Source organism: Rosa rugosa, chromosome 1 (genome assembly GCF_958449725.1).
Source record: "Rosa rugosa chromosome 1, drRosRugo1.1, whole genome shotgun sequence".
NCBI classification, from domain to species: domain Eukaryota; kingdom Viridiplantae; phylum Streptophyta; class Magnoliopsida; order Rosales; family Rosaceae; genus Rosa; species Rosa rugosa.
In genome coordinates this window covers 51,513,473-51,540,075 of record NC_084820.1, presented here as the reverse complement: position 1 = coordinate 51,540,075, position 26,603 = coordinate 51,513,473, and the positions used below count along the sequence as shown (strand labels likewise).

Genomic DNA, 26,603 nt, shown 5'->3' with positions numbered 1-26,603 from the left:
TTGACAGCGGACCCGCTGTCTACCAATATTCTCCCCATTGAGAACCTGCCAAGAATGGCGTCGACCAAGAAGGGGTCATCATGGGGTAAGTGCACCCCGCGCTCCTCCTCCTCTGAGAATGTAATAGGTTCCCAACCCACCTTTGGGACTTTGGCGGATCTCTCGTAACGGATATGGCAGACCTCCTTTGGGTGATTAATGCGTGCATAACGCTTCCTGGCTCTGTGAGACAAGCCCGTGATTGGAGCACCGCCGTCGATTGTGTTAATGCGGCCCAACATCTCTACGTTGGCGATCACGGGTGGCGGTTGGCGCACCTTGAACTGTTCCATCTTGCCTTCACGGTATAAAGTCTCAATGGCCGTCTTCAGTGCGTTGCAGCTGTTGGTATTGTGGCCGCTGTCTTCATGGTACTTGCACCATCTGCCGGTGTTTTTAGGTTTGCCCGTCTTCGGGTATTTTGCTGGGGGAGGTGGCGGGATTTGATCCTTGCACTGATTGTATATTTCCTCGTACGAGGTTGTGAGGACCGTGAACACGGCATACCGTTGAGAAGACTCCGTTTGTCTGCTGCGGTTTTCTTCTTGGGTTGGGCGGTTGCCCTTGTGGTATTGATCCTTCTGCCGCTTGCTCTGGTAGTGGCCCTGTGGCCATTCCCTTTTCTTGTCAGTTGGCGATGCGGCGGGTGCTTTATTAATGGTCTCATGACTCGAGGTGGGCTGTGTTGCCTTTGCTGGCGTTGCCGGTGGCGGTGGGGCTTCTCCATATGTAATGAATTCCGCCTGGGCGTGAATGACCGCCTCACTCATGATATGGTCATATGCTGCATTTGGATGGTTGTAGTTGAGGTGATAGAGGAACGGCCCCTTGAGGAGTCCTTGCTTGAAGGCCGCAGATGCCATCGATTTGTCTAGATCGCGGCACTGAGATGCTGCCGCTCGCCACCTTGTGACGAATGCCTTCAGTGATTCGCTCTCTCCCTGCTTGACGCTGAACAGCTGACTCGTGTTATGATGTCCGGCAGACAATAAGATGAACCGGGAGAGGAAGGTATGTGATAGTGCGTTGAATGAGTCAATGGATCCCGGCGGACATTCGAAGAACCAATTCATTGCCTCTCCGTCCAGTGTTTCGCTGAACAAGTGGCACAGAGTGGGGTCGTCAAATCCCTTGTTGTTGGTGACCTTCTTGAAGGTGTCCATGTGGACGAAGGGGTCGGTTGTACCGCTGTAATGCGACATCTTTGGAGTTTTTGCGTACGCAGGCCTGATAGCTTGTAGAATTGCAGCGGTGAAGGGCCCTGGTCTGGACGTGAAAAGTGGACTTTGAGTTGGTGGCGTGGCACCCGACTCCGCCCGGACCAACCTCTGTTCCAACTGTTGCATCCTCTCCAGGATTTGGGCTGTTGCGTCGCCGGCTGGTCCGGCGTATGTACTCCGCTGGGTCTGCCTACGCCTTGCCGCAGGCGGATCGCCCTCAGTTCTTGCCCTGATTTCCGAGCGGTTGGTGCGTGGTACCGACTCTGCCTCCTGCTCCAACATGAGTTGGGGAATGGGCGGTGGTCCCATCCCCAGTAGTTCAGGGGGGTCCAGCGGGACCTGCATCTGTACGACTGGTTCTGGTCCCAATGTACCGGCGTTGGGATGACTACGCCTCGTGCTATGCGAATGCTCGCTCTGTGCCGGGTTGGCGGTTCTTTCCAACGTCCTTTTCAGGTCATCAAAACGTGACATCAGCGTAGCCACCTGCTTTTGGGCCTCGGTCTTCTCTCTGCGCTCCTCTTCACGCTCTCTGTTTGCCTTGTGAAGGTCTGCCAGTGCCAGCTCGTACATGGCGGCGAGGTCCTGGCCTGGTGGGCGGCTGCTGCCTGGATCCGTCTCACCGCCGGGGTTGGTTGGGGTGTTGAATAGTGCGCGGTTAACACCTACCGCTGGATTGGATGGTTGGGGTATGGCGGATTGGTCTGCCTGCTCATCGGCGTTTCCCCCGCTACCGCTAGTCATGGTAGTTGTGATGGGATGACCTCTTGTTCAAGGGTTCCCACAGACGGCGCCAATGTTAATGCTCAAAGTCTGGCGGTAACCAAAACCTTCGTTTAACGCTGGTCCGGTGGGCGGACCGCTACTCTGTATACTTGGTGATTCTTGCTGGCTGCCAAATGAAAGACAAGGCGTCAGAGGGAGACCGCGTTGGGCGGTCTTCACTTCTCCGATGCCTAAGTCAGTTGATACGTATAGACAGCACAATAATAAATGAGTAGTTAATGCGTAATAATGAAGAGAGAAGAGAGGACCTTTTATAGGTGAGGAGAGGTCTGATCTTCTCTTTGTTTTCGATGTGGGACTGATGTGCTTCAGTTCCCAGTTTCAGTAGCTTCTGATGCCGTCTTGGCAGAGTGCGTGGCGGCGCGTCAGCGGCGATCCCAGGGAGCTCTTGTGCTCAGGCCGTGGCCCGCCTGGCTGCCTATCCGTGGGTCACTCCTTTGACGGTAGTTGGTACCACTGGCGGTACGATGAGCGTGGCTGATTATAGCTAATTATGCTTTGCAAACGTACATGTAGGTACAGTCGAGTACTGCAAACTAGCTCGATCGATCAAATTCTTCTTCCTTGGAAAAAGACCATATCAAAAGCATGGGAAACGAGACAGTAGTAGTGGCTGAAACTGCGGGGTCGATAAAAGTGGCGGTGGTAGTATGCCTGTTGAGAGGCCAAAACGTGCTCTTGGGGCGGCGCCGCTCCTCTCTGAGAGATTCCACCTTTTCCCTTCCCAGTGGCCACCTTGAGTTTGGTAGTTAATTATCTCTTGTTCATTCTTCCAAGTTGTCAGTTCGCACTTTAAAATTTGTATTTCATATTACGCACACACTGCTGTAACAAACTATAATTAAGAGGGTATATAACATATCTTACATTTTTTACGAGAGCTAATTAATTGATTTTCTTTACAAACGTTTAAGGAGAGAGCTTTGAGGAGTGTGCAGCAAGGGAACTGAAGGAAGAAACTGATTTAGACATTAGCAAGATAGAATTGCTAACTGTGACCAACAACCTGTTCCTAGATGAAGCCAAACCATCGCAGTACGTGGCTGTTTTCATGAGGGCAGTGCTGGCAGATCCTCGTCAAGAGCCCCAGAATATTGAGCCAAAATTCTGTGATGGTTGGGGATGGTATGAGTGGGACAATCTTCCGAAGCCACTCTTTTGGCCTTTGGAGAACGTGGTTCAGGATGGATTTAACCCTTTTCCAACATGAGAAAGCTGCTAGCTATATGTAGTGCACATCAGCATTGGCACAGCAGGCTGCTTTCCTTTTTAAGAGTATTTTGTGAGTGATTTGTTAATTTGTACCATGCATGTACCTTCACTAAGCGTTAATCAAGTTTGTGTACTAATCATGTTAAAGACAATTCTTAAGTTCATCCCATTGGGTGAACGAGCATATTTTCATCTCTATTGTCGATTAACATACTTTTACTTAATAAACTTATCATCCAACGGTCTATATCTTAGATTAGCCTTAAAAGATCATCTATGTAAAAAATCAATTGAAACAGAAATCGTTTAATTATCTAATTGAATCAAACAAATGGATGGTTCTAACAACACTTACTACTATTATAATGAACCGTCCATGTATTTCATAGAAATGATAACTAAAAGGTATTCAATTTGATTGATTTTTTACAGAGCTAATCTTTGTATGGTGTTATGCAACATGAATGGTTGGATTAGAAAATTATAAAATTAAAATGCATTAATCACAATAAAGGGTGAATATGCTCATTTACCCCAGGGGTGAACCTAAGAATTGTCCTCATGTTAATTTGTGATAAATTTTTTTTTCTTCCATGCATCTCTCCCTCTTCCCGGCCTACTCAAATGAATTAGTTAAGTTCCATACTACTTCTCCCTCAATTCTGATATCTCTGTGGCAACCTCATGATTGGTCCCACTCATTCGGTTGAGGGGGGATGTAGGAGCGATCAAGTCAATGATAAAGTCAAAGCCAAGGTCAATACTAAAGTCAATAATCAGGACATGACCATTCCATAAGACTCCACGTGTAGGACTGAGATTGTTTTGCAAGAAACTAATGTCGGAATTAGTTAGCCATACTTAATAGAACTTAAGAATTAGTTAGCCGTACTTAACAGAAATTAGGAATAAGGAATTAGACAGCCATATTAAGAATTAGTTCACTATGCCAATAACCTCATCAGACGACAGACAATGACCGTCGTCTGATATGCAAAAAATCTGTCGTCTATTAAGCTGATATCTGATTGATGTTCAGACAACGGTCAAAGCCTGACGTCAGAAATTCACTCAGACGACAGACACCTAAAAAAAATCTGTCCTCTGAATGTGCTTAAATATGTACAAATTGTAAGTATATGTGGTTAGATATGAAATAGAACGACAGTTAAATGTTGTTGTTGTCAAACTCTAGCAACAGACTTGACAAATAATCTATTGTCTGTTTTAATGCGAGACGACAATCAAATGTCGTCTGAATGTGTAGAATTTCCATGTTTCTTTGCCAAATCTGTTGTGCGAACTTTATTGAAAAAACATCCACTATTAGTGATCTATTGTCTCTCTTGTTGTAAAAGGACATTTAAATGTCCTTTGAATGTGTAAATGCTTGAAGTATCTTTGATCTTTCTGTTGTGTATACTTGTTTCAAACCATAGTTGTTGGCAACTTTCTATTAATGTTTGATATTATTTAAAAAGACATAACTTCCAATGTATTATCATATATCCCAATGATGAAAGTCATAATCAAACCATGAAATATAGTTTGTTAACATCATCATAAACTAATCTACCCCATTGATAAAAGTTTTAGCACGTTGCTCCAACCTCCTCAAAAGGTCCTTCATGAAGAGTGTACTTGTCCCACGAGAAATCAACAGTGTATCTATTGCGCAATGGTCAAAGACTTCACTACTTGTTTTCTACTTGCCTTCTGCAGACTACGTATTGTCTCTACTTCCTAACCATTTCTGCCCGGATAGATCTCTGCTTCCTAAGAGAGGACTACTTTTCTGTGACAACATCAACCAACATTAGTTTAGTTACCATTGGGCTAAACACATGAAATATAAGTCAAACTTTTATAGTCAAATTGCTTGATTAACAGTATCAAGCAGAAAACTCATTTGCAAAACTCAATCGAGATGCAAATGTATAGTTGACTATACTTCATGAATAGAGGTAACAAAAAAATGAACAGGGAAAGGTAGTAGTGAGTATATACCTCAGTCCCTACTTTTCTCTTCTCTTCCAAGTCAGCCTTGTTTCCAGCCAAGAACATTATTAAAGTTGGATTTGCTAATATCAAACGAGAAGTAAAATAAACTTGAGTGAGTTAGTAGTCTTGAAGAATATTAGTTACTCAAGTTATATCAATCCAAAAAGTGGTCACTCCAAAACTTTTCAAATGTACCTTGTCTTTGCAATTCAAAAACCCACTTCTTAGCTTGCTAAAAACAAATGACTCCTGCAGCAAAAAACAATATGCATCGAACTGATTACACTTAAAAAGTGCATAACTCATATTACAAATCACCAAAGAGTCTCGTATCATTTGACAGATAAAGTCTAAGCAACTCATATTGTAGATCATTAATGACATAGTCTTCTATCATTTGATAGATAAAATTATAAGGCTTACAATGAGCATGTCACAAGTGGCTCATTCTGCTTTCGAAAGTTATATATCAAAGATGCTTAAGTCTTTGCTTCAAGAGTATCGAAAACAGAAAAACTTCAAGTCAATTACATATAATTTGCAGATACTTATAATGGAACCATTGCAGGGACTATATAATGTTGAAACTTGAAAGTCTAATGTTCTGTGAAATTACAAACACGAACTTGCAAAAACCAGCAACACATAAGGACATCTGAACCTAAATTGGAGAGTTGAATGATTACCATGCTTGTGATATCATAGACCAACAGCTGCACCGCAGTAATACATGGGAGTCAGGCTATGGTAACGTTCCTAACCTGCAGTGTCCCATATAATAGAGTGAATCAACCAACATATATTCCTCTTGCTATAAAACAAGTAGACTACTATGACCACAGGAATTTATTACTACTACATCAATTTATCATTACAACATGTAACTGCTCCTACATGCTTCAAATGAAAATGTTCAAGACCTTTTTTTGTTAGTCATATTTGAATTAATGATCATGTCACTACAACAAATAAACCACGTAGCGAGCATGAATCTAGTAAGCACCAGTGCAGCAAAATCTGTACTAAACCAAAATAAACTAATAACATAAATAATTTACCACAACAGAGCATCCGAGGAAGAGTCATCATGGGGGCAATTGTCCACTAAGTACATAGAATCATTTGATTGTACTGCTAAGAAGATAAAAATAAACTGTTTCATATCCAGATAAGCATACATATACACTATGCTCGAAAGTAATCTTGAGAACCAAGACTTACAATTACCAACCCCAACCTTTGTTGATAATGCCTCTTTGTCCAGTAATTTTCAGAGCTTGAAGAATAATATTGGTCATCTTCTCTGGTTCTTGAAGAGGCTGATACAAGGCACAATAAAAGAAAGAAAAAAAAAACATTAGCATATAGTGAGCCAATTTACCACATCAATGAAATGCTCAGCTTAGTAACCTTTAGAATGCAAGTAGTGTATAATTAGTGCATAATTAAAAACTGAAACCATATTTGCAAAAACGTAAGTGATCGATGACATGAAGATAGTCACTAACCTTTAGTAGAATGCACTAGTCCGATCAATCCCTCTATCATTATTTGTGGTCCATTATAACATATTGGCAGTTTCCACTGTGACTGCAACATGCATGTCCAAGCTTATAAGGGTACCACTATAGAAAAACAAGTGCACCATTTGTTTCTTTCTACTTAAGCTAACCAGCTTCGTAGAGCATATATTTCCCATCTTTATCCTGCATCCTAAGATATGATTGGCAAGATTCTGGATCTTCACTAGGTGGTAGAAGGTATGTGTCATAGGTCTCGTCCTTGGCTTATGTATGCTCCTCAGTAAAGACTGCCTTTATTTGATCCACTGACAAGGGCTTCACTGACTACAATATATATGGTGCACTAAATTTTCAGTGAAGATGCAAGTGTAACAAGACTTACCTGTTACACAGATGATCGATTTTGAGAAAGAAACAAAACGTCTATTGCCTTCCTCCACATCCACCACTCCACCTTTTATTTGCACCAACAACATGCATAAAAATTTATACGAGCTTCATAAGACAAAGATAGAATAAATTAAAATAGCTTCAGAGTCATCTAGTTTATAGATAATAACTGAAATTATCCATATGAATTAAAAGTTATCGCACAAAATCGTAACATTCTTATTTCACAAAGGAAGTAGGATGAGATAACAAATGAAAATCCAAAACTAAACTCCACAAAGAAAATTTCAAAGTAGAAGCCAAACTTTCCAATATCCAACCCCACAAACTTCAAGTCATAAAAACAAACCATTCACACTCCTAAGCACCAATCCTGATTCCTAGAATCCCATTGCCTATTGTAACTACCAAGTCACATGGAACTACATTTCCCACTTCTTCAGGTCAAGTGGCTGTCTTATTGGTCAATTAATATACTTTCCTCACACGCTCCATGCTTATGTGACAAAAGATTGTAACTTTTCGAACAGTAGAGTAGAAAATACTTCTTTCTTACCATTTGAACTTACCTCAGAGTCAGTCACTTTTGAACTATTATCCACATGAGATAAAATCATATTAATTATCCAGAATCAAAGAAAGGAACACAACCTAGAAACCAATGCAAGCAATTACAGATTTCACCGTTAACTATAGAGAAAAAAAGCAATTATCGTTACCCTCTGCTCTTCTCTTGTTGAATGAAACAGACTCAGTTTTATCCTCCATTGCTTCGTCTCAGTGTCTGAGAGTGCTTTTGCTTCTGGGTCCAAAATCGAAGGGCTTAAGCTTGGGTTTTTAATTTGACCAAAATCGGAGCAACTTCTAACCTCAGCTAAAGAATGGTCAAGGACTGGAGATTAAGCGGCTATGGTTCAGATCCAGAAAGAAAAGAAACAAAGCAATAAGAAACCAATCCATAATACCATGAAAGATAGATACCAGGACATTGATTGGCATCGAAAGCCGTATCAGTGAAGGCTCCATCCGGTTCATCAATAGCTACAGATTGCCCAACTTTAATGCCCACAAACAAAGATTCATCAAGCTGCAAAATCCCAATTAAAGATTGAAACTTTAACCCAAAAAATGAAATGGGCTACCGTAAAAACATGTAAAGTATCAAAATTGAAAGACAAACCTTGAGGTAGTGTTGAAGGACGGTTTTGGTGAGTTGGGTTGAGTAAATCGGGTAAGAAAAGTGGGAGGAAATCCCAGTGGAGTGGTCTTTGTGGGCGTGAGTTAAGAAATGGTGCCTCTTTCTCTTTGAAGAAGAACTCCATGTATCAACTGAAAAGGGGAGCCCTTTGGGTATTTCGATCGACATGTTTGGCTCTCTTGCTCTGTAGAATGAATTTGGGTAAGAAATGAAATTTCGGTTTGAGAGAGAAAGCTGAGTGTATGTGTCTTGAGTTGGGGCTGCTGGTTTCTTCTGTGCCTAAGGGAGAGCGAGATAGATAGGGTTTCTGCGGAAGAGAACAGTATTCAAAAGGTTAAATTTGTCGGGAAAGAGAAATAGCTAGCTTTAAAATTTGGCATATATCCCTTCACGTTGTGCCCAAAAAAAAAAACAGCTACAAAAAAATTCAAAGCGAATTTATCTCCTTTGACAAGACGACATATATATGTTGTCTAAACACAAACAAAAAAAACAGCTACAACAGGAATCGAAATCAATTTATCTCCTTTGATGAGACGACAGATAACTGTTGTCTGAAAACAAACTTAATTCTCAAAACTAACTTTGTATGGTATGTTGCTATATTCAGACGACAGTTTTTACATTGTCTGTCGTTAAAATATATCAGACGACAGAAACCAACTTGTCTGTCGTCTGATCTCTGTCGTCTGATAAGGTTATTGGCATAGTGGTTAGCCATACTTAACAGAAATTAGGAATTAGTTAGCCATACTTAACAGAAATTAGGAATAATATTTGTAATAATTCGTAACTGTGACGTGAAGGCGTTCCAATTATCTATTTAAAGGTACGTGGTCATGAGGGTTTGTCGAGTACTTTAAACTAGCTCGATCGATCAAATTCTTCTTCCTTAGAAAAAGACTATATCAAAAGCATGGGAAATGATCGACAGTAGTAGTGGTTGAAACTGCGGGTCGATAAAAGTGGCGGTGGTAGTATGCCTGTTGAGAGGCCAAAACGTGCTCTTGGGACGGCTCCGCTCCTCTCTGGGAGATTCCACCTTTTCCCTTCCCATTGGCCACCTTGAGTTTGGTAGTTAATTATCTCTTGTTCATTCTTCCAAGTTGTCAGTTTGCACTTTAAAATTTGCATTTCATATTACGCACACACTGCTGTAACAAACTATAATTAAGAGAGTATATAACATATCTTACATTTTTTACGAGAGCTAATTAATTGATTTTCTTTGCAAACGTTTCAGGAGAGAGCTTTGAGGAGTGTGCAGCAAGGGAACTGAAGGATGAAACTGATTTAGACATTGGCAAGATAGAATTGCTAACTGTGACCAACAACCTGTTCCTAGATGAAGCCAAACCATCGCAGTACGTGGCTGTTTTCATGAGAACAGTGTTGGCAGATCCTCGTCAAGAGCCCCAGAATATTGAGCCAGAATTTTATGATGGTTGGGGATGGTATGAGTGGGACAATCTTCCGAAGCCACTCTTTTGGCCTTTGGAGAACGTGGTTCAAGATGGATTTAATCCTTTTCCAACATGAGACAGCTGCTAGCTATATGTAGTGCACATTAGCATCGGCACAGCAGGCTGCTTTTCTTTTGGACTAAATACTGTTTAGTCCTTGAGCTTTTGACCATAAAACACTTCAGTCCCTGACCTTCTAATTTCACACGTTTGATCCCTGTACTTCAAAATTTCAGACTAATAGGTCATTGCCGTCTAAAAGTCGTGGTGAAATGTCTATTATGCCCTCAGTACTTTTTTTTAAAAAATAAATTTATTCCTTTCTCTTTTTTCTTTATTTTATTCTTTTTTTTTAAATAGAAAGAAAGAAGGGAAAAAAAATTCCTTTTCAAAAAAAAATATAATAATTAATTAATTAAAAAAAAAGAACTGAGGGCATAATAGATATTTCGCCGTGACTTTTAGACGGCAAGGACCTATTGGTCTGAAATTTTGAAGTACAAAAACTAAACGTGTGAAGTTAAAAGGTCATAGACTGAAATGTTTTATGATCAAAAGCTTAAGGACTAAACAATATTTAGTCCTTTTTTTTTTTAGGAGTTACACTGAAGTAGGGTTTTCAATGGATCAGGTATAACGTGTCAATAAATGTCAAAATTGTAAAGAAATAGGCAAAGTGGTGGGTAGGCGCCTGACAGCTAGAGAATTAGGCTGTTTTTTATAAAATATATAAATAATCATACAAGTGCCTACTTTTGGGTGTTGCTATTTAAACCCAGCAAATTTCTAAGTGTATCCGGCATTTTAAATATTATCTTATATTTCCTGTTTTACCCCTGTTTAAATAAACCCAGCAAACATTATCTCCATCACCATCTTCAAGGTTGAGACCAGTTAGAAAGAGTATTGTTCTGGAAGGAGGAGATTGCGAGGAGCATTCCAGTGATCAAAGCAGAGAAGCTGGAGAAGATTTGATGTGGGCTATTGGATTTGATTACATTAAAAAATTGTAGAAATTCCAATCAATCAATGATTTGATTACATCTCACCCATATCAATACAAGTATGGAAGTAGTCTCTAGCCTACTGCACTTCGTTTTACCCAACATGATTATCTTAAAACAGACTATTGTAGAAGAAATGAAGAAACCCATTTAAGGTAATTGAAGAAATGAAGAAACTCATTCCAGGTAATGGAAAAGAAGAACAAAATTGACTGAAGTCTCCCAATCAAAGAATTGACATTGTAGATGGCTATGCAATCAATCACAAAATTTCAATTTAAAAACCAAAGGCTCAAAGCAACAATGAGAAGGTATCGGCCCCATATCCCACTTTAGCGTCCTAAATGGGGATGTCGTTTATGCTCACAATAATGAAACACGTTGTCGTTGCCATTTCTCTTCTTCTTCTTCTTCTTCTTCTTCTTCCTCCTCTTCATAGCATGCCTCTGATCCGACTCCAAAAGAAGGATTTGTGTATGCTGCTGGGTTTATTATATCGAGGGCAAAATTGGAAAATAAAAAATATTTTTTAACTACTGGGTCTACTAAGAAGTTTGCTGGGTTCAAATAGAAACACCCCTACTTTTTTGTTCCATTAAAAAAAAAGAGAGAGAGAGAAACGACCACGAGGAGAGAGAGAAGGTTGCAAATGCGAAAAGTCTTGAATTTTAAGTTTTTTCAATTAATTTTGACCTAAAAAATTCAATTTTTTTAAAGCCGACTCGCCTAATCCCTGCGTAGCCTGCCTAATCCCCTGGCCGATTTTTCTAGCGATTAATCAAGACGCCTTGGCCAATTTTTTTAACACTGGTTGCAATGGACAAACATAAACCCAACATAATTTATTTCACACTCTTCCATATTGTGTCCTAAGAACACCAAATTACGTGGAAGGGAAATTCACCATCGTGTTGATAATAAGAAAGTATCGAAATTAATATATCTAGTCCCTAGGAATAACATCAAGAAAAAGCAATATAACCAAGACACCGGCCACAACCCTAGCTCAACTGAGTAAGGATAAGACTTAACAAATACTGGAAACTAAAACCCTAAAAAAAGGAAAAAAAATGAAGCTACCATAACCCGTCTTTCCTCTCCCTGGCCAATCGCCAACACCAACACCAACTTCTCGATAACAACCGCAGTAATATCAGTATCTACAGTAGTTGTAGCCACAGGCCAACCCCAATGCACAAGCAGTGTGGAGCATGAGGCCCCAGCCACCATATTTGATGCAAACACTTAATATCAAATCTATCGCCGAAAACCGTCCACTCGGAACTACCCTTCATCGACCCGTACCCACGATCCAAACGTAGCCACTCCACAAGCTGCCGCCATCCTCAATGAGTCCAACCAAGTTCACCCTAGACCTTGCCAACCCATTGCCTAGAACCACCATACAATGGCCAAAGACCTCCATGCACATCCTTCAGGAAACTCATGCCACCAATCCTCACTCAACCTAACTTTCAATGGGTTATGCATGCAAGTTAATATATAACTCCAGTCAATCTTTTAAATAAACAACTTTTTAATATACTAGCATGAGTTCAACTTACTTTATTTGATGTAGATTTTGAGTTGTATCGAAGTTGATAGCCTATCACAGATCTTTAACTTAATCTAATTTAATATTTATTTTTATTTTTATTTCTCATTATACTTCACTAATAGGAGGAAGTTTTCCATATCGCTATCGTGCCACATGCCATACGGCTCGCGAATCAAAATCCACCAAATCTAAATTGTAACCCAAAATTACTCTTATCTCTGCAGTGGCGGAACTAGAGAGTTCCATTTGGGGGGGCCGAACAATTATGAAATATGTTATGGGGGGGGGGGGGGGGGCAATCTCATAGTTCTTGTCTAAATCATATTAAATCTATACACCAATTACATGTGCCCATGTGTGCAAGTGAAAAGTGTGATGCCCCGGAAATTCGTAATTATTTTCCGAGGAATTTCCGGAATTTATTTTAGGTTTATTGGACGGTTTCGTGGCTCGTGAATGGAGCGGATGTGTTTCGAACGAATTTCTATTCAGAAAATGGGACTTTAGGGGTGGCGTAAAGGTTGACTTTTTATTCGTTGGGATTCTCCGGAAACTTCCTTCACAAAAGTTGTAGAGCGCGTCGATACGAGTTCGTGGATATGAGGAACGCGGAAATCGGAGTTAGTATGAGAGAGTTATGGCCATTGGAAGGAATTTCCATTTTGGTATAAATAGAAGTTTCCCGAAGGAGAAACTTACTATTTTCATAAGTTTCCTTTTCCGGAAAAACCATTTCCTTTCTCTCTCTTTTCTCTCGGTTGCTACCTTCAGAATCGAAGATATCCGGCTGACCCGACCCGGACCCGGTCGATCCGACCCGACTTTTCCGGCGAGCTCCGGCCATCTCCGGCGACGAGACTTTCCAGATCAGTTCGCCTCCTCCGTGCGCTCCTCCCTGTGGTGTTCTCTAGCGCCGATTCTCGGTGGTGACGGCGATAGAAGGCGGTGCAGATTGGAGTTTTCGGACCCGACTGGAAATCCCTATTCCGACGTCGGCAAGGCTTCGAGTTTTCTTGGTTGAGCTCAGAGCAACCTCGCCGATCGATCCTTGGTGTTTGTTTGGATCGATTCACGTGAAACTTCGATCAACTCAGTTGGGATTACTGTTCACGGCTTGTGAGGTAGTTTTCGATCCCTTAAGCTTGTTTTCTGACTTCGAGCTAGTTATGAGAATCCACAAGCATGCTTAGATGAAGCTTTTTGATGTTGGGAGTTTTGTGAAATAATGAGTTTTGGCCGGTGGCGGTGCTCCACCGTCTGTGGTGGCGTTCTGGCGGTGTTCCGGCCACTTAAGGAACTGTTTGTGGTATTATATATGTTCTACTCGTTGATACGAGCGTTTCGATATATAATATGCAAATTTTGGAGTTCGTATGGAATTGTTATGATTTTTGCAGTTTCATACCGATCGATTTATTCGATCCGTGAGGATTCGAGCGTCCGGTCGACATGTGGTTTGGTCACATCGATCATGGACGTATTCCGGAGACTTTGGGAGGTCTCGGATGTGGTTTTGCCTCGATTGGCACCACTTTGGGGATTTTAGTTCAAAACAGGGGTTTCGGACTTAAATCGTTTGTGAATCGTTACTGATTTGAGGTCATTGGTGATTAGGTGCTTCTAAAGGTGAATTGGACGAGTTGTTGGTGATAGTTTTGGTTCGGTTCTGTATAGAAGACGCAGCGGGAGTTTCGAGGTGAGTAATCTCACAAGGTTCATTTTGGAACGGAACACCTTATCGTTTTGTGAGTTATTGATTTAACTGCAAATTATATGTTTTAGTGGGTTGTGGATTTATGAAAACAATAGGCATGAATGATGCGTTTTATTGTTTTGGGTTGTGGCTTTTGGAAAACAAATGACTTGGAATTGTTGATTCGATTTGTTTTGAAAAGCGTTGAGATTTGTGTATGAAAACAATATGCATGAAATGATGCTTTTTATTGTTTTGTGGCTTTTCAGAAAACAATGATTATGGAAATGTCGATTTCGATTGTTTTGAAAAGCGTGAGATTTGTGTAATGTTTTTGAGTCCTGTGCGACTGTTTTAATGATTTGCTCCAAGGGACTGTGCGGCCCGAGGAACGAAGGTCTATGACCTTGGGCAGAATATCAGGTAATCACGTCTTTGGCCGGACGAGTGGTTACGTTCAGTTAGAGCTCTAGTCTGTCTGCCATCTAGGTAATTCATGGGGTAACGGGAATTGGTTATTGATAACTCATGACATTACGTGTTTTTAGGGAATAAAGTGTGAGTTGCTTCCTTATTAACGGTTTTTAAGGGGACAAGGTGTAGGTTGTTTTCCTTATTAACGACTTGGTACGAATTGGTACGTTTTGGTACGTTATGGTACGATTGATAAAAATCAAGGTGTGAGTTGCTTTCTATGTTATTTTGATAGAATTCAAGTGTGAGTTGTTTTCTATGGTACGTTATGGTACAATTGATAGAAATCAAGGTGTGAGTTGCTTTCTATGTTATTTTGATAGAATTCAAGTGTGAGTTGTTTTCTATGGTACGTTATGGTACAATTGATAGAAATCAAGGTGTGAGTTGCTTTCTATGTTATTTTGATAGAATTCAAGTGTGAGTTGTTTTGAGAATAATGTTTAAACTGAGATTGTTTGTTTTAATGTAATCTCCTGAACTAAATTTCTATGCGGGGATTACTATGATTTTATCGATTGTTTTAATGTAATCTCCTGAACTAAGTTATATGCAGGGATTATTGCTTTTCGAATCGATTGTTTTAATGTAATCTCCTGAACTAAGTTATATGCAGGGATTACTGCTTTTTGGATTGTTGTTTTGATGTGATCTCCTGAACTAAGTTTCAATGCAGGGATTATTGATTTTACTTAATTTGATTTTTTTAAGTGTGGTTGTGGTTGTGATTGTGATTTGGTGTGAGTTGTTTCGAGTTACTCATACGGGCTTGCAAAAGCTTACCGGGTTTGTTGTGTGACAACCCGGTGCACCATTCCAACGGTGTAGGGGTTAATCCTGCAGGGTAGGATAATCGGGGCTGAAGCCGAGGTAGCTTGTTGGCAACAGAACAGGTAGGAAGCAAAATTGATTGGCCTTGCCAATGTTATGACTTCCGCTATGTAGTATACTCTGAGGAGCTTTTGCGTTTTATCTTGTTGTGGACAATTTAATTCGTAAGCTTATGTAATATATGACTCTGTGGGCGGGTCAATATTGACATAGTGGGTTCAGGGCATCAATATGTATGTTGTATAAAGGGAAAAAGTTTTCCAGGTATTTGGTATTGATGGTTGAACGTTCACGCATGTATAATTATGGGGTTATATATCGATTTTTAATTGTGTTAAAAATCAGGGGCGTGACAGATTGGTATCAGAGCGTAAGGTGCATATTTGGTGACAATCAATACTTCTCGAGTGATGGCCCGTCTGCAGCGGATCCTCATCCGATGCTCTTCGGTATTGATATAGTCATTGGGTATGCAGGTGGCGTTGGAATGTGAGTCTTCAGGGTAGTGTTGGCTCAGTGAACAAAGTGTAGGAGTTTAAGGTAGCTTCTAGGAGTTATAATCTTTTGAGGAATGAGGACCTTTAGATTTGACTCTTGTTTACGTTGGGGATAGAATTGTATCTTCTGACGTAGTGTGTGGTTGATTTAGTCATAACGTTGACTTATACTTGTAGTTGGAAGTTGTACAAGTATTAATCACAGGTTGTTATGCTCCTTAGGTGATGGATTCACGAGGAGGCCGAGCTAGGGGTCGAGGTAGACCCAGAGGTAGGGGTGGAGCTCGAGGTAGGGGCAGGATTCCTCCACCTGTTGAGGAGATATTCGAGAATGAGGTCGAGGCATCGAATGTTGAGCTGCCTGTTCCACCTGTTGTGGAGGCGGCAAATGTTGTAGATCCCACTCGTTTGTCGAAGTTGGCAAAGGAGATTTCGAGGCTGGGAGGAGTTCCATTCCAGGGAGGAACGGATCACATGTTGGCAGATAAATGGATCGAGAACATGAGGACCTACTTCGAAATGGTCGTCTGTGACGACGTTGAGAAGAGGAAGATTGCCACATTTATGCTCCAAGGCGATGCACGGGTGTGGTGGAGCGGCACACAGAGGGTTATGGATGTGTCCACCATGACCTGGAATGAGTTTGTGGAACTGTTCAGGAAGAAGTACTTTCCGCCTTCAGTGAGGGAGCAGTTGGAAAGGGAATTTGTCTCGTTAGTCCAAGGGACTAAGAGTGTGAGGGATTATGAGGCTGAGTTCTCAAGGTTGTATCGCTTTGTGAGGTAAATGGATGCTGAGAGCTTAGCCATGAAGTTTCAGTGGGGACTGAATGCTTCGATCCGGCGTGATGTCGCTGTTTTGGAACTGAAGACGATGGAGCTCATTTTCGCTAAGGCTATGGCCATTGAGCAGGAAAACCTGATTTTCCAGGAGCAGGAGTCAGCTGAGAGGGACTCCCGAAGGAAGGGAAAGGCAACTGCTGAGGGCAGTGAAGGGACAGATGCTCAGGGTGGGTTCTGGAAGAGACGCAGGACTCATCAGCAGGCGCCAGCTAGGGAAGCGGCTGCACCTGCTAGGGCTGCACCTGTTAGGGAAGCGGCTGCACCTGTTGGGCAAGAAGCACCTCTGAGATGTTACAACTGTAAGGAGCTTGGCCATACTGCTAGGGTTTGTACGAAACCGAAGAACTTGGCATGTTTTACTTGTGGCCAGACAGGGCATTTCTCAAGGGATTGTACCCAGCAGCAGGGTAGGAGACAGGGAAATTAGCGGGGACAGTAGCCTTTGGATGCTAATTTTAGCAAAGTGTAGGGAATGGAGGTGTCTTATCGGCCTTAAGACTTTTCTTGCTAAGGCGAAGTGTGATAGTGGAGAACCTAATTCCTTTGTGTGCTGTGACAGGCTTTGCCTGATGTCTATAGTTAGACTTTTGTGTGTGGCTTCCTTTTGTAAAGTACTGTTTTATGTGGTAGGTTGCATGATGCATTTTTCATTGTTGTAATAGAGAAGTCTTTTACAACTTTGTTTGTATGTGCAATACTATGTGACAATTGATGAGTAGTTCGGCTGAGGCTGAATCTCATTTTGTTGTGTTTGGAGATGATTGGAATGCTTATTGTGATTTCGCAAATAGTTGACTATGGCAAGACCTAGAGTTTATCGATTGATTTGAAATGAAATGTCATTTTAAATTTAGCAATGAGAGTGTTGCAATAGATGATATATCGATGCAGATACTGTGAGGACAGGACTTTGGACTCTTAGGTGGTTGTGCATAGTGCTGTAGTTGTGCAGAATTGTTGCATTGGTTTGTGATTGAAACAGGTGAGATGTTTGGATTATCTCCAAGTGGGATGGTATGGTGCATTTGAATTGCGATATTAGGTAAGGTACCTATATCGATTGTTGAGTGAGATGCATGTTGTACCTTGGGGTGTGGAGAGTCGATGTTTAGGTCAGCTTTATCTCCAAGATGTTATGTGGTGCGGCATATTTTATTTTGTTTATGCCGATGATGAAGTTTACGATGAGTCCAGTGTGGTTGATCGTAGTGTTGTTGAAACAGAAGATGTGGAGATCATGGTTAGTGTTTGGATTGTTTTTGTATGGAGTACAGGGAAACTTTGATCGGGGATAATTGACTAGTTCAATACCCTATGGAGGCTTGGAATGAGTTATTCGTACTTGTTGGTTTTGTACGTTTAAATTTCGGGACGAAATTTCTTTAAGGGGGGTGGAATGTGATGCCCCGGAAATTCGTAATTATTTTCCGAGGAATTTCCGGAATTTATTTTAGGTTTATTGGACGGTTTCGTGGCTCGTGGATGGAGCGGATGTGTTTCGAACGAATTTCTATTCAGAAAATGGGACTTTAGGGGTGGCGTAAAGGTTGACTTTTTATTCGTTGGGATTCTCCGGAAACTTCCTTCACAAAAGTTGTAGAGCGCGTCGATACGAGTTCGTGGATATGAGGAACGCGGAAATCGGAGTTAGTATGAGAGAGTTATGGCCATTGGAAGGAATTTCCATTTTGGTATAAATAGAAGTTTCCCGAAGGAGAAACTTACTATTTTCATAAGTTTCCTTTTCCGGAAAAACCATTTCCTTTCTCTCTCTTTTCTCTCGGCTGCTACCTTCAGAATCGAAGATATCCGGCTGACCCGACCCGGACCCGGTCGATCCGACCCGACTTTTCCGGCGAGCTCCGGCCATCTCCGGCGACGAGACTTTCCAGATCAGTTCGCCTCCTCCGTGCGCTCCTCCCTGTGGTGTTCTCTAGCGCCGATTCTCGGTGGTGACGGCGATAGAAGGCGGTGCAGATTGGAGTTTTCGGACCCGACTGGAAATCCCTATTCCGACGTCGTCAAGGCTTCGAGTTTTCTTGGTTGAGCTCAGAGCAACCTCGCCGATCGATCCTTGGTGTTTGTTTGGATCGATTCACGTGAAACTTCGATCAACTCAGTTGGGATTACTGTTCACGGCTTGTGAGGTAGTTTTCGATCCCTTAAGCTTGTTTTCTGACTTCGAGCTAGTTATGAGAATCCACAAGCATGCTTAGATGAAGCTTTTTGATGTTGGGAGTTTTGTGAAATAATGAGTTTTGGCCGGTGGCGGTGCTCCACCGTCTGTGGTGGCGTTCTGGCGGTGTTCCGGCCACTTAAGGAACTGTTTGTGGTATTATATATGTTCTACTCGTTGATACGAGCGTTTCGATATATAATATGCAAATTTTGGAGTTCGTATGGAATTGTTATGATTTTTGCAGTTTCATACCGATCGATTTATTCGATCCGTGAGGATTCGAGCGTCCGGTCGACATGTGGTTTGGTCACATCGATCATGGACGTATTCCGGAGACTTTGGGAGGTCTCGGATGTGGTTTTGCCTCGATTGGCACCACTTTGGGGATTTTAGTTCAAAACAGGGGTTTCGGACTTAAATCGTTTGTGAATCGTTACTGATTTGAGGTCATTGGTGATTAGGTGCTTCTAAAGGTGAATTGGACGAGTTGTTGGTGATAGTTTTGGTTCGGTTCTGTATAGAAGACGCAGCGGGAGTTTCGAGGTGAGTAATCTCACAAGGTTCATTTTGGAACGGAACACCTTATCGTTTTGTGAGTTATTGATTTAACTGCAAATTATATGTTTTAGTGGGTTGTGGATTTATGAAAACAATAGGCATGAATGATGCGTTTTATTGTTTTGGGTTGTGGCTTTTGGAAAACAAATGACTTGGAATTGTTGATTCGATTTGTTTTGAAAAGCGTTGAGATTTGTGTATGAAAACAATATGCATGAAATGATGCTTTTTATTGTTTTGTGGCTTTTCAGAAAACAATGATTATGGAAATGTCGATTTCGATTGTTTTGAAAAGCGTGAGATTTGTGTAATGTTTTTGAGTCCTGTGCGACTGTTTTAATGATTTGCTCCAAGGGACTGTGCGGCCCGAGGAACGAAGGTCTATGACCTTGGGCAGAATATCAGGTAATCACGTCTTTGGCCGGACGAGTGGTTACGTTCAGTTAGAGCTCTAGTCTGTCTGCCATCTAGGTAATTCATGGGGTAACGGGAATTGGTTATTGATAACTCATGACATTACGTGTTTTTAGGGAATAAAGTGTGAGTTGCTTCCTTATTAACGGTTTTTAAGGGGACAAGGTGTAGGTTGTTTTCCTTATTAACGACTTGGTACGAATTGGTACGTTTTGGTACGTTATGGTACGATTGATAAAAATCAAGGTGTGAGTTGCTTTCTATGTTATTTTGATAGAATTCAAGTGTGAGTTGTTTTCTATGGTACGTTATGGTACAATTGATAGAAATCAAGGTGTGAGTTGCTTTCTATGTTATTTTGATAGAATTCAAGTGTGAGTTGTTTTCTATGGTACGTTATGGTACAATTGATAGAAATCAAGGTGTGAGTTGCTTTCTATGTTATTTTGATAGAATTCAAGTGTGAGTTGTTTTGAGAATAATGTTTAAACTGAGATTGTTTGTTTTAATGTAATCTCCTGAACTAAATTTCTATGCGGGGATTACTATGATTTTATCGATTGTTTTAATGTAATCTCCTGAACTAAGTTATATGCAGGGATTATTGCTTTTCGAATCGATTGTTTTAATGTAATCTCCTGAACTAAGTTATATGCAGGGATTACTGCTTTTTGGATTGTTGTTTTGATGTGATCTCCTGAACTAAGTTTCAATGCAGGGATTATTGATTTTACTTAATTTGATTTTTTTAAGTGTGGTTGTGGTTGTGATTGTGATTTGGTGTGAGTTGTTTCGAGTTACTCATACGGGCTTGCAAAAGCTTACCGGGTTTGTTGTGTGACAACCCGGTGCACCATTCCAACGGTGTAGGGGTTAATCCTGCAGGGTAGGATAATCGGGGCTGAAGCCGAGGTAGCTTGTTGGCAACAGAACAGGTAGGAAGCAAAATTGATTGGCCTTGCCAATGTTATGACTTCCGCTATGTAGTATACTCTGAGGAGCTTTTGCGTTTTATCTTGTTGTGGACAATTTAATTCGTAAGCTTATGTAATATATGACTCTGTGGGCGGGTCAATATTGACATAGTGGGTTCAGGGCATCAATATGTATGTTGTATAAAGGGAAAAAGTTTTCCAGGTATTTGGTATTGATGGTTGAACGTTCACGCATGTATAATTATGGGGTTATATATCGATTTTTAATTGTGTTAAAAATCAGGGGCGTGACAAAAAGTTTGGGGGGGCCAGGGCCACCACCGGCCCCTTAATAGTGCCTCAAAGACTTCACCAAATTTTGAAAGTGCCTATAATACCTTTCAATAACATAATTATTAAATTAAGTTAATAAACTATAAATAAATAAAAGAGTAAATTGAAAAAAAATATCCAAACCACCACATAGAAAAAATAAATAATTACTATTCATTTTAATCGATCTATTTTCCATTAACATTCACATTATCACCCGCAAAAAACGCAAGCACGTTGCTAGTTAATGACTTCCCAAACTCCCAAAGCACTGTCCACTACCTCTTACATGTGTATTGATTGGCTAGTCATACCATACACACGTAGACTTGAGTTTCTCCACTAGGAGACGCCATTTCATCAATTATGTATTTCTCCTTTTGTTCTAAGTTTTCGACAGTGTATTTATGTTTTTACTTAAAAATTCTTTGATCAAAAGAAAATTGAGAGCTAAAGAACTTCCATAATAAAAAAGTTGGCCGCCTTGTGACTGCGCAGCCTTTGCCTCAAATTATCAGGGGGGAAATCAGCAACCCATTTCCTTTTTCTTTTTCAGCCCACTTTTCAACTTGACCACAATTTTGGTTTTCAACTTTTCATCACAGTAATTGTTATCTATATATGCTCACTCTCTTGTAGCTTTCATACCCAACTCCTGTACTTTCAATCATCATCAAATCTCATCACTTTGCAAAGTTCATGGAGTTCATGTGGGTCTCTTTGATTGTACTATTAAGTCTGCTTGCTGGTCCTACACCTATACTCTCAGATTCCTCTTTGAGTTCAAATGGGTTCTCAGAAATCCCCAAAAAGTTGCTCACTTTAGCCCAGAAACCTGAGCTGTTTGAGTGGATGGTGGGCATCAGAAGGAAGATACATGAAAACCCAGAACTAGGTTATGAGGAATTTGAGACCAGTAAGCTGATCAGAGCAGAATTGGACAAGATGGGTATTGCATATAAGTACCCAGTTGCAGTTACTGGGGTTGTAGGTTCCATTGGGACTGGAAAGCCTCCTTTTGTTGCAATCAGAGCTGACATGGATGCTCTGGCTATGCAGGTTTGATAGTGCAAATTTTTGTGAATAGAAATTTTGTTATTGATATTTAGTTGAGTTCTTTATAATTTGATTGATGGGATTTGTGTTTTGTAGGAAATGGTGGAGTGGGAGCACAAGAGTAAAATCCCTGGGAAAATGCATGGTTGTGGGCATGATGCTCATGTTGCAATGCTTCTTGGTGCTGCAAAGATCCTTAAAGAGCATGAGAAAGATTTACAGGTTTATTTCATTCTTGTTCTCAAATTGATAGTCTTTGCTGTTGTGTACTAGTAACTGCTATACAAGTTGAGAGCCTGTTAGTATCTACAGTGTATGAGGAGTATGTACATATTATAATTAGTTAAGGGGATACATGGTTTCAGTAATTGTTATGGTTATGTGATTTAAATAATATTTTCGTAGTTTCAAAATACTGGTAGATGCTAGAATGTAAGTTTGACTTTTAACGTCATCTTCTTCATTAGGCCAACTTGCTAAAGTAGTAGGAAAGAGATCATCTCTGTCTTTAATCGGTTTTCTGCTTATACCATCTTAGCTGCATGCTTAGGGAGAACAAAATGCTACACTCCCGACCATAATTGGTAAGATTAGTAGCTTATTGGTATCTGTAGCCTATGATATGGATACATAAGACTTTGTTTAGGGCCAATTTTGTATGGTAATTGTTACAAAAATCTCACGTTAAATAGCATATTGTTCATTGAAATGCTGCATGGTTGCCAGTATGTTGTCAGTTTCAATATAGTGTCAATTACATAGATGACTTATGAGGTAGGATCTTGTGAACTTTATTATTTTGTCTGGATGCCTGATATGATCCAATTATTGTTGTTTCATTAGGGAACAATTGTTCTTGTATTTCAACCAGCAGAGGAAGGAGGAGGTGGAGCTAAGAAAATATTAGATGCCGGAGTATTAGACAATGTTACTGCTATTTTCGGGCTGCATGTTGCCCACCATATTCCTTTAGCTGAAGTAGCCTCTAGACCTGGCCCCTTTTTTGCTGGGAGTGGCTTCTTTGAAGCAACAATAAGTGGAAAAGGAGGTCATGCAGCCCTTCCTCATCATGCGGTTGATCCAATACTCGCGGTTTCAAATGTGATTTCTAGCTTACAACATATTGTCTCACGTGAAGTTGATCCACTCGACTCTCAGGTAAAAATCCCCTTTGTTCCATGTCCAAAATTATGGCTTGCTTTAAGCCCATGTATCTACAAAATCTGTTATGTTCTTATGTATTATTAATCAATCTGAATACCATTTCTTTGCAGTATTGGTTTCTTGTTTAGTTTCTGTTCGAAGGTAGCTTTCCGTAAGAAAATACAGTCCTGATTGACACATAAAAGGCACTGCTTGCTTCTTTCACTGAGATTGTAGGTAGTTCTTTTGGGTACCTGTTATTACCATGTTGTTGACCTCTGTACACTTCTGAATCATCAAGACTGCATTGTTTTGATCAAACTATGCCTCCAATTACCATCCATTTTCAGTGTTATGTTTACATTTAATTATGCTCCCACAATTTGATAGTGCAAACATTGAAGTTTTTGCTGCTTCTGTTAGCCAAGTTGCAAAAAAAACCTTGGCTTCCTTAATTCATTATTTGTTACCTTGGTCCTTTGCAAATACTCTCAAGTCAACCAAGTACTTGGCTAAAATTTTCAGGTAGTGACAGTTGGAAAAGTTCAAGGAGGTGAAGCATTCAATGTCATTCCTGATTCTGTAACAATTGGTGGCACTTTCCGTGCCTTTTCAAAGGAGAGCTTATTGCAACTCAAACAGCGCATAGAGAAGGTACCTTTCAGACTCAGTATTTATATTCATACTGTGTCAAGGGCAATTTTAGCTTCATCATTAAGTGCTGATTTAATTTAAATGAATTCTATACTTTACAGACAATTTGTATCCTCTTAGGAGCTTGTAATAATCAAACCCGAAATCTTTGAATTCCCATTAGGTTCCCTAATTTCCACTCTTGCAAGAATCTGATCTGCTTCAATTGATAGGTTATAACAGGGCAGGCTGCTGTACAAAGATGCAATGCAACGGTCAATTTCTTTGAAGATGAGAAACCTTTGTTCCCCCCGACAGTAAACCATAAGGAATTGCACAAACACTTTCAAAATGTCGCAGGAGATATGCTTGGCATGCACAAAGTCAAAGACCACCAGCCATTAATGGGATCCGAGGACTTTGCATATTACCAAGAGGCAATACCTGGATTCTTCTTCTTTCTTGGAATGAAGGATGACAGGCTTGGATATCTGGATACACCACACTCACCTTACTTTCGGATCAATGAGGATGCACTTCCTTATGGTGCTGCACTTCATGCTTCTTTGGCTGTTAGGTATTTGATTGAAACTCAACAGGAGGTTCCTTTGCCAGAACAGCAAATTCGTGATGAGTTATGAGCAGCTTACTGGTGAATGCACAGTTGATGCTACAAAGTCTTCATGGAGTCTGCAATTCCAAATATATGGTTCTACACACATATTGTTCATTTCCGAATATCATTTGACATGAATTGTTAAATGCAAACATTAAAATGAAGCCGATTGAAAATAATCAATTAAGTTACATTCTTCGATGATTCACTGAGTAGTGACATCTGCAGCTTCAACTGCTTGATTTTGTATATCTGGGAGGTATAGTTTTTCTGAGTTCTTCTGTAATAATGTCAGAGATTCTTTTTTCAATGACAAAAGAAACAGCAGTTTAACTTGGAGTTTTATGTTGTTCTTGCATTCAGATTATAAAGCTTTAATCCTTACTTTTATGTTCTACAAGCTTTTCTCAACTCTAGTTTACAGTAGAAAAATTTAGAGTAGAGCTTCATTTTTCAGTAGGAGGATTCTTTGTCTTTGGCAATTTCTTTATGAGGAAGAAAACATTTATTGCAAGGCTTTTAGGAATCCAGAAAATTCTCTGCAGGAGAATAGTACCTTTCCTTGTTCAGCTTCAGAAGGATCATAATGGCTGGCGAGCTTAATGAAATTTAGAGCAAGAAGAGGTGGATTCTGTCTTCGGAAATACTAGATTGTTAGAAGGAAGACTTATCTGGAGGGTTAAATGACATGGGTGGAATAAACTGTGATCAATCAGCAATCTATCCAGTCTATTGCCATTCAGTACTTCCAATGTTTGTTTGCTGAAAGAGAATCTGTTGATCCTTTTGAGGCCATCCCAATTTTTTGTTTTTTATCTGCTGAAGATATGAAGGACTCAAGCTGCGAATTGTCTATTCTTAGTATCAAAAATAGCTTGTTCGCTATTGGCAGTTTGAAGGCTCCAGGTACTGATGGTATTTCTGCTAGTTTCTTTCAAAGACAATTAAATGTGTGGGTGATACTTTGGCTTCTGTTGTAGACCTCTTTGTCCGCTTTCTTTATGATCAACAGACATGCTGCAATGGGACTTTATTGAAGGAGTGCTCTATGGGAAGCTGGGATCGTTGTAAAGCTGCCAAGTTTCACTTTTACCATTATAAATGGGGACTTATATGATGTTTCTTTTCGTAAAAGTGGTGAAAGGCAAGGTGACCCCCTTTCCGACCTCATTAACAATTACATAGCTAAAGGAATGTGAAAACCTGTATGCTATCCCACAAAGGCCCCCAGTATCTCATTTTTGCTGATGATCAAGTTGATGTGATTTGCTCAATGAGAGAATTGATTTGCTCTATTTAGATACTTTATGCATGGCTTTTGCTCAAGCTGATAGCTTTCAAAAATCTAGTGTTTTTACTCTCAATGTGGAGTCTCTAGCTTTGAACATTTCTGATATCTGTGCATTTCTCATTGCTTAATTCAGACTTGGTAACTATCCTGGTGTTATTCTTGTGCATTCCAGACTAGCCAAGACAGTTTTTAAGGTGTAATTGCGAAGGTTCATGATTCTGGGAAGAGCAGTACTCTATTAATGGCAGGCAGGCTCACTATTATGCGATTTACAGGGTCTATGTGGAGTACTTGATGAAACAAGTTTTACCTTCCTTGGAAAGAATTTGCCTTTTCCTGATAACTCACTTGGAAGTGGAGTTCTATATGGAGCTCAGTTACTAAGGAAGGGTAATGGACAAATAATTTCCTTTTGGGAAGCAAACTGGACTGGCTTCGGTGCCCTTTCCTCGCTCATCAACTGTGCCATGCCTGATGATCTTCATAATTTAACTGCATGTTAGTGATTGCCTTTCTGATTATGGTTAGTGGAGTTATCCACATGCTTTCTCATGAAGTTGAACTAAACATCCTTGGTATTCATGCTGGTAACTATATATGCTAGTGGAAATGACAGGTACATTTGGAAGTGTTGTCAAGTCTGCTTGTCCTTCTTTCTCAATTGCTGCTCAATGTTGTTCTAATTGGAAATGGTATCATTTGGAAACTTAATATTCCTTCCAAACTGGAAACTAT

The 26,603-nt window shown here is 40.4% G+C and overlaps 2 protein-coding genes, 2 long non-coding RNA genes and 1 pseudogene across 10 annotated transcripts; 4 read left to right on the top strand and 1 right to left on the bottom strand.

The window, feature by feature from the left end:
• The first annotated feature begins 2,570 nt into the window (after positions 1–2,570).
• LOC133725334 (geranyl diphosphate phosphohydrolase-like) lies at positions 2,571–3,449 on the top strand. Its single transcript, XM_062152548.1, has 2 exons — positions 2,571–2,790; positions 2,960–3,449. The coding sequence occupies exons 1-2, from the start codon at positions 2,634–2,636 to the stop codon at positions 3,253–3,255; spliced, it is 453 nt and encodes a 150-aa protein (XP_062008532.1). The 5' UTR covers positions 2,571–2,633; the 3' UTR covers positions 3,256–3,449.
• A 1,241-nt stretch (positions 3,450–4,690) lies between these two features.
• On the bottom strand, positions 4,691–8,708 carry LOC133725333 (uncharacterized). 7 transcript variants are annotated; one of them, XR_009854366.1, is made up of 11 exons: positions 8,352–8,708; positions 8,153–8,258; positions 7,891–8,063; positions 7,164–7,276; positions 6,767–7,072; positions 6,480–6,577; positions 6,317–6,389; positions 5,945–6,019; positions 5,454–5,507; positions 5,265–5,338; positions 4,691–5,052 (listed from the first exon to the last, which is right to left on the bottom strand). It is a non-coding gene; the product is annotated as an uncharacterized LOC133725333 (long non-coding RNA). The 7 variants fall into 7 exon arrangements; XR_009854365.1 differs by having other exon boundaries at positions 7,164–7,235; XR_009854363.1 differs by having other exon boundaries at positions 6,767–7,235; positions 7,891–8,045; positions 8,137–8,258.
• A 500-nt stretch (positions 8,709–9,208) lies between these two features.
• LOC133730169 (geranyl diphosphate phosphohydrolase-like) lies at positions 9,209–10,122 on the top strand (annotated as a pseudogene).
• A 178-nt stretch (positions 10,123–10,300) lies between these two features.
• Positions 10,301–10,875, top strand: LOC133740461 (uncharacterized). The gene is made up of 2 exons (XR_009861236.1): positions 10,301–10,463; positions 10,687–10,875. It is a non-coding gene; the product is annotated as an uncharacterized LOC133740461 (long non-coding RNA).
• Positions 10,876–21,699: 10,824 nt separating this feature from the next.
• On the top strand, positions 21,700–24,920 carry LOC133725331 (IAA-amino acid hydrolase ILR1-like 4). Its single transcript, XM_062152546.1, has 5 exons — positions 21,700–22,188; positions 22,282–22,407; positions 23,029–23,343; positions 23,854–23,982; positions 24,195–24,920. Exons 1-5 carry the CDS (start codon positions 21,829–21,831, stop codon positions 24,600–24,602), a joined length of 1,338 nt encoding a protein of 445 aa, XP_062008530.1. The 5' UTR covers positions 21,700–21,828; the 3' UTR covers positions 24,603–24,920.
• The last annotated feature ends 1,683 nt before the right edge of the window (positions 24,921–26,603 follow it).